This window comes from Chamaea fasciata, unplaced genomic scaffold (assembly GCF_029207755.1).
Source record: "Chamaea fasciata isolate MVZ Bird 193981 ecotype frontalis unplaced genomic scaffold, bChaFas1.0.hap1 SCAF_7, whole genome shotgun sequence".
NCBI lineage: Eukaryota > Metazoa > Chordata > Aves > Passeriformes > Sylviidae > Chamaea > Chamaea fasciata.
This window is the reverse complement of record NW_027094092.1, coordinates 6,537,602-6,543,052: the sequence shown is the minus strand read 5'-3', so window position 1 is coordinate 6,543,052 and position 5,451 is coordinate 6,537,602. Positions and strand designations below refer to the sequence as shown.

General features: G+C 50.8%; 1 protein-coding gene across 1 annotated transcript; it reads right to left on the bottom strand.

The window, feature by feature from the left end:
• Positions 1-482: 482 nt before the first annotated feature.
• LOC136292065 (mas-related G-protein coupled receptor member A8-like) lies at positions 483-4,446 on the bottom strand. The gene is made up of 3 exons (XM_066187311.1): positions 4,403-4,446; positions 2,082-2,181; positions 483-1,816 (listed from the first exon to the last, which is right to left on the bottom strand). Exon 3 carries the CDS (start codon positions 1,703-1,705, stop codon positions 785-787), a length of 921 nt encoding a protein of 306 aa, XP_066043408.1. The 5' UTR covers positions 1,706-1,816; positions 2,082-2,181; positions 4,403-4,446; the 3' UTR covers positions 483-784.
• Between the last annotated feature and the right edge of the window lie 1,005 nt (positions 4,447-5,451).

Sequence of the window (5,451 nt, the reverse complement as noted above, 5' to 3'; positions counted from 1 at the left end):
TCCTCATTTCCTGGAGAAAGCCAAGAGCAGAGTAGAAGCAGAGCCCGGATCCCATCAGAGGATGTGAAATAGTTCCCTGTTGGTGAGAGCCCTGGAGAACAGGAGGCAGCAGGGAGAACAGGGCTTGTGGCAGGACCTGGGACAGACCCCGCTGCGGACGCTGCTGGGGCTCAGCCCGTGGGCTTTGCTCCCCTTTCCCAAGTGACCATTCCAGGGAACCTCTTGAAGATCCTGACCCAGGGACAGCAGCTGATGTGTGTGAGATGTGAGGTGAGTCCACTGTGGGGAAGTTGTCCAGGCTGTGAGAGGAAACAAGGTCAGACTCTTCTCCTTCTACTTAATCAGTGCCCCATTCATTGGGGTAGAACCTGGTTATGCCCTTTTTTTTCTGTTCAGAGACATCCATAGGGTATTAAAAGCTATAAGTCTTGTGGAAGTGAGCAATGAGCCATTTGTTGACATTGTTCACCAAGGAGAGGATCTGTAGAAAAGTCCGGATGTTGTTTATTCAACAAATTTTTGGTTTAGAGTTACCACATAGGAAACAAACAAAAGACATAAATGAAAACTTAATTTAGAGGTAGGTACAACAGCACAAATATGTGCTCCCTGCAGAGCATCCCTCAAAAATCACACAAGGCAATTCCCCTGCTCCCTTCTCCTTCAGGAATTCATGACCACAGGGAGGGGGATCCTGTGGATATTCATTAATCAGGTGGCTCAAGGAAACCCTCAGCCACTCTCCCAGGGTCTTACAGCAGAGCAGTGGAAGGGATCACCAGGCTCAGACCATTGTGTCCATGGAAGTATCGCTGCTGTGGGCAGTTTCTTCTTTCTGCTCATCAAAGACCCTCTGGAGGGAGAGCTGGAGAGACCTCAGGGAGCAAGGCCTCTGGAACCCCCCTGCCAAGAAGTAGATGAAGGGTTTGATGCTGCTGTGTGTGCAGTTGAGCAGGAAAAAAACCTGGGAAGGCACAATGATGAAAGCGAGGTCCTGCAGGAAATTACAGAGGCTGAGGAGGACAATGAAGAGCACCATGGGGAAGACAACCAAGTCTCGCCGCTTGGGTTGCTGCTTCTTGGAGCCCCTCATGGCCTTAATGAAGTCAATTGTGTGAAAAATGAGTATTGGTGCAGGAAAGAGGAGCAGGATGAGGACATGCATGAAGATGAGAGCTGCCTGGCAGTGCTCCTGCTGGTGTGACGGGCACAGGTTTGTCACTGCAGGAATGACAATGAAGAGAGCAAATAATGCCCAGTATTGGACATAGTACACCACCCACTGCAGGCGCAGAGAAACTACGCAGCGGCAGCAGAGCAGGCAGAGCCTGTACGTATAAGCCATATCGTTGATGTATATCAGCCGGAACAGTGCCCAGTAGTAGGAGACCGCTGATAGCTGGAAAAGGAAATTCAAGTACAGCTGGGGCATGATAGGAGAGCAGAACAGGTCCTCCACCAGGAAGAGGAGGGCAGAGGGGACTGTGAAGAGCAGGAAGAGAAAGTCAGCCAATGCCAGGCCATAGATGCCACGGTTATGGTCCTTCAGGCTGAGGAGGCAGACAACAGCCCCATTCCCAACCAGCCCACAGAGGCTGAGGAGCAGTGTCACACTGTGTATGGCCACATTGGTGACATCTATCTCACACAGATCTTCCCCTTCAGTGGGTGAGGTGGGAGATGGGGACACAGTGGTCACCTCCATGGATGGATGCTGGGCACGCAGTGGGATGTGGCCCCTGGCTGTGGTCAGAGTGGATGGGGAGTCAGTGCTTGGAGAATCCCGGGATGGACCATGCGGCTCCTGTGCAGCTCCCTGCAGTGGGAAGGATTCAGTGGGGAGGAGTGAGATGTGCAGGGGAGGAGGGCGGTGGAAATGGTGGGGTGGGAGAGGGAGGTGGGAGGGTTGGGATGTTCAGCAAGGGAGGCAGAAGGGAAGCGCAGGGCAGAGGAGGGGGGAGCTGGGGAGGGCACTGCGGTCACCGGGAGAGGGTGGCAGGAAGAGAGCAGCTGCTGGAGGAGAGGGAGGTGGGGTAGGTGGAAAAAGGTAAGGAAAGGAGGAAGGAAAACATTCCACTGACCTGTTCCCAGTGGGGCAGCAGCAGGCAGAGGGGGTCTGTGCAGATCAGCAGCGCTTCCTGGTACCTCTTGCTCCTTTGGGATCCATATCCTAAAGTGGCTCTTCCCAGGTCAGTAACATGAAGGAGAAAGTGCTCAGATCACCAGGAGCTCCCCACTCCTGTGCCTCTGGCTCCTCTCCATGTCCTGTCCTGGTGCTGCTTCCCAAGGGTCGGTGCAGTCACGGGGGAGTCAGAAATTACACCTTTCGCTACATCAGAATTTGACTTCCTCAGAGTTATTTGTCTTTTTTTTTTTTTTTTTTTTTTTTTTTTTTTTTTTTTAACAACAGAAGTGACTTGTCAAAAGCTCTGTGAAATGTGGGGTTGTATTTCGTGTCAGGTAATAAATGTGGCCTGTGCAGTTGTTGTGAAATGTGTAAAACAAGGCCATGGGACAGTTATAAAAATGAGTTTTAATACAGAAATGGAAAAAGCATGGAAAGAAGCTTTTCGGACAAATATTTTGCATGCTTATAAACGAATGATGTGAGTTTTGAAGTTTTCACAATAACAGTTTTAAGAGGTTTTTTAGGCCTTTAGCATGTGGGATTGAACAATGCAGAAGTATCATTATTTGCTTTGAAACAAAATTATTATAAGCTCTGAGCTGCTTTGTAATGAGAGGTTTTGAACTATTGCTTTAGAATATACAAAAGGAGTGGTAATCACCTAAATTAAAGAAGAAAAGAAGCTTATCCTAAGCTAAAAAATTTGAGGATCCTGGAAAGGAAAACTGGACCCCGTCATCACAGATGCATAATCCTGGTAAGGGAAGCTAGACATCACCCTCACTGATTTACGATGGAAAAGAAAACTGGACCTCACCATCACAGATGTAAGAAAACTGTGCCTCACCATCAGTGATTTATGGCCCTGGAAAGAGAAACTGGGCCTCACCATCACTAATTTACAACCTCGAGGCGCAGAAGTTTGACATCACCGATAGGAACCAATCACAATGGGCTATAGAAATCGGACTTCACAAATAGAAACTAAGAGGAAACCACACAAAAAAAGAAAACTGCTGAGAAGTACTTACGAAAATGCTCAATAAATACCAGCAAAAATCAGCAGCCGATGTGCAGCTGGAGGGGAAACCCCCACTGTACCCAGTGTGCTGCTTTGCTCACACTTTACCATTTGAATTAATGAATTAATAAATTGATTGTTGCTTGATATATTGGCTGAGTCAAGATCTTATTATTTACAGCCCAAATGAAATATTTTGGAAATGGCTCCTCATTTCCTCCAGATTAGAAACATACCCTCCCTGCAGAATGTCCTGTTCTCCAACTGCCTTCCCTCTCCCAACATTTTCTACCATTCCTTGTTTCTCTTCCCTGAGAGATCACAGTCCCTCCAGCAGCAGAGGGATGCTGGTGGTGCTGGTGGCACTGGAATGGTGGCAGTGCTGATAAAGCAGCTGGGTGCTTGTCAGAATTAACTCCCATTCCAGGAGGGCCCCAGGACCATTGCCAAAACCTGCCCTGGGACCAAGGATGCACAGCAGGGCTGCTCCTTGTCCTGTCCTCTCCCCATCCCATCCCCTTCTCAGCACTCCATTCCCACCCCATCCTATTACATCCCACAGGTTTCCCACAGAGCAGCCGCTCCCCCACTCTGAGTGTGGCCTGTCAGGCACTGCTCTCCTCTGGGTTTGCCGGCACCCAGACCCCCTCCAAGCCCCTCTGACCCTCTCCTGACTCCTCCAGACTGCTCTGACATCCCAGAACCCACCCAGGGCTGCTTTTTTCCCCCTGACTACCCCCCTCCTCCCCCACTCCACATGGGACCCTGGCAGTGTCTCTGCTCCTCCTGGCCATAGTGTTCTAGGACCCAGGAGAGAGGAGGAAAGCCCAGCTCCAATGTGCTCCTCAGGAGCACACAGGATGATAAATGTGCCTGGACCCAGTGCAGAAAGAAAGAAGGAGACCTGCAATGGTTTTGGGGCAAGTTCTGTCACAAGAAGCAACATTTCATGGCCAAAGCAAAAGTCCAAGGCAAGGTCACCTTTAATGTTGCGGCACTCTGTGAATGCGATCAAGAAAAGATCCTTGTGTGTGTCCTGTGCAGGTAAGGAATTCCTGCATCCTAAAGCTTCCCATTGTGTTAGAAAGTTTATTTCAGCCAATTTCCATGTCAAGATCCAGACGGGATGTACAGGGCAGAGGAGGGGGAAAGCTGGGGAGGGCACTGCGGTCACCGGGAGAGGGTGGCAGGAAGAGAGCAGCTGCTGGAGGAGAGGGAGGTGGGGTAGGGAGGAGGGAAAACATTGCACTGACCTGTTCCCAGTGGGGCAGCAGCAGGCAGAGGGGGTCTGTGCAGATCAGTGGCGCTTCCTGGTACCTTGTGCTCCTTTGGGATCAAAATCCTAAAGCGGGTCCTCCCAGGTCAGTAACATGTAGAATAAAGTGCCCTGATCACCAGGACCTTCCCACTGCCATCCCACTGGCTCCTCTCCATGCCCTATCACCTCACAGGTTTCTACCATTCCTTGTTTCTCCTCCCTGAGGGGTCACTGTCCCTCCAGCAGCAGAGGGCTGCTGGTGGTGCTGGTGGCACTGCAACACTGGCAGTGCTGGCAGCGCTGGTGAAGCACCTGGCTGCTTGTCAGAAACAACTCCCATTCTGGGAGGAGCTCCAGAATCCTTGCCAAAACCTGCCCTGGGCTCATGGGAGCACCCCTGGGCCATGGACTCCCATTTCTATCATTGCAGTGCAGGCTCCCACAGCCCAAGGGAAGGACAACAATCAGTTGCTTGCAGCCGGCTTGTCAGCACTTAGAGCCCACTCGAATTACTGCCAATCCCCTTGATGATGCAGTCACAGCTATTAGAGACCAGGGGTGTTGGTTTGAAAGACAGGTATCTGCTAAGGAGGGCCAGGGCCTCCCTTCGAATGATTCTAATTTAGAAAATTAAAGGGGCTTTCAGGCAGGGGTATGGGAATAGGAGTAACAGTTCTTTACTAGTATGTATCACCAGGCAAACAAGAACTTCAGCAATAAGAATAACAGAACCAGGAACCTCGAGGGGCTTTGTTTCACAAAGTCTGGGGCAGTCCAATCTCTTGGGACTCAGAGAGCACCTGGCTGGAATTGTGGAAAATCCTGGGCTGGTGGATGATCAGAAACTCCACCGGTGGTAGCTGGAATGTCAGGGATGTCTGGGCATAGCAGGGAGTGCAGAGCTAGAGTAGCAAAAAACATCAAGGCAGCGTGGAAGAAACTGTGGTGGTGAGACAGGGCTGGCCCAGCAGGGCAGGGCGAGTCGAGCTCAGCGTTCCGGGGCCCACGAGCAGATGGTGGTAGATTTTCCCAGGACTGGATCCA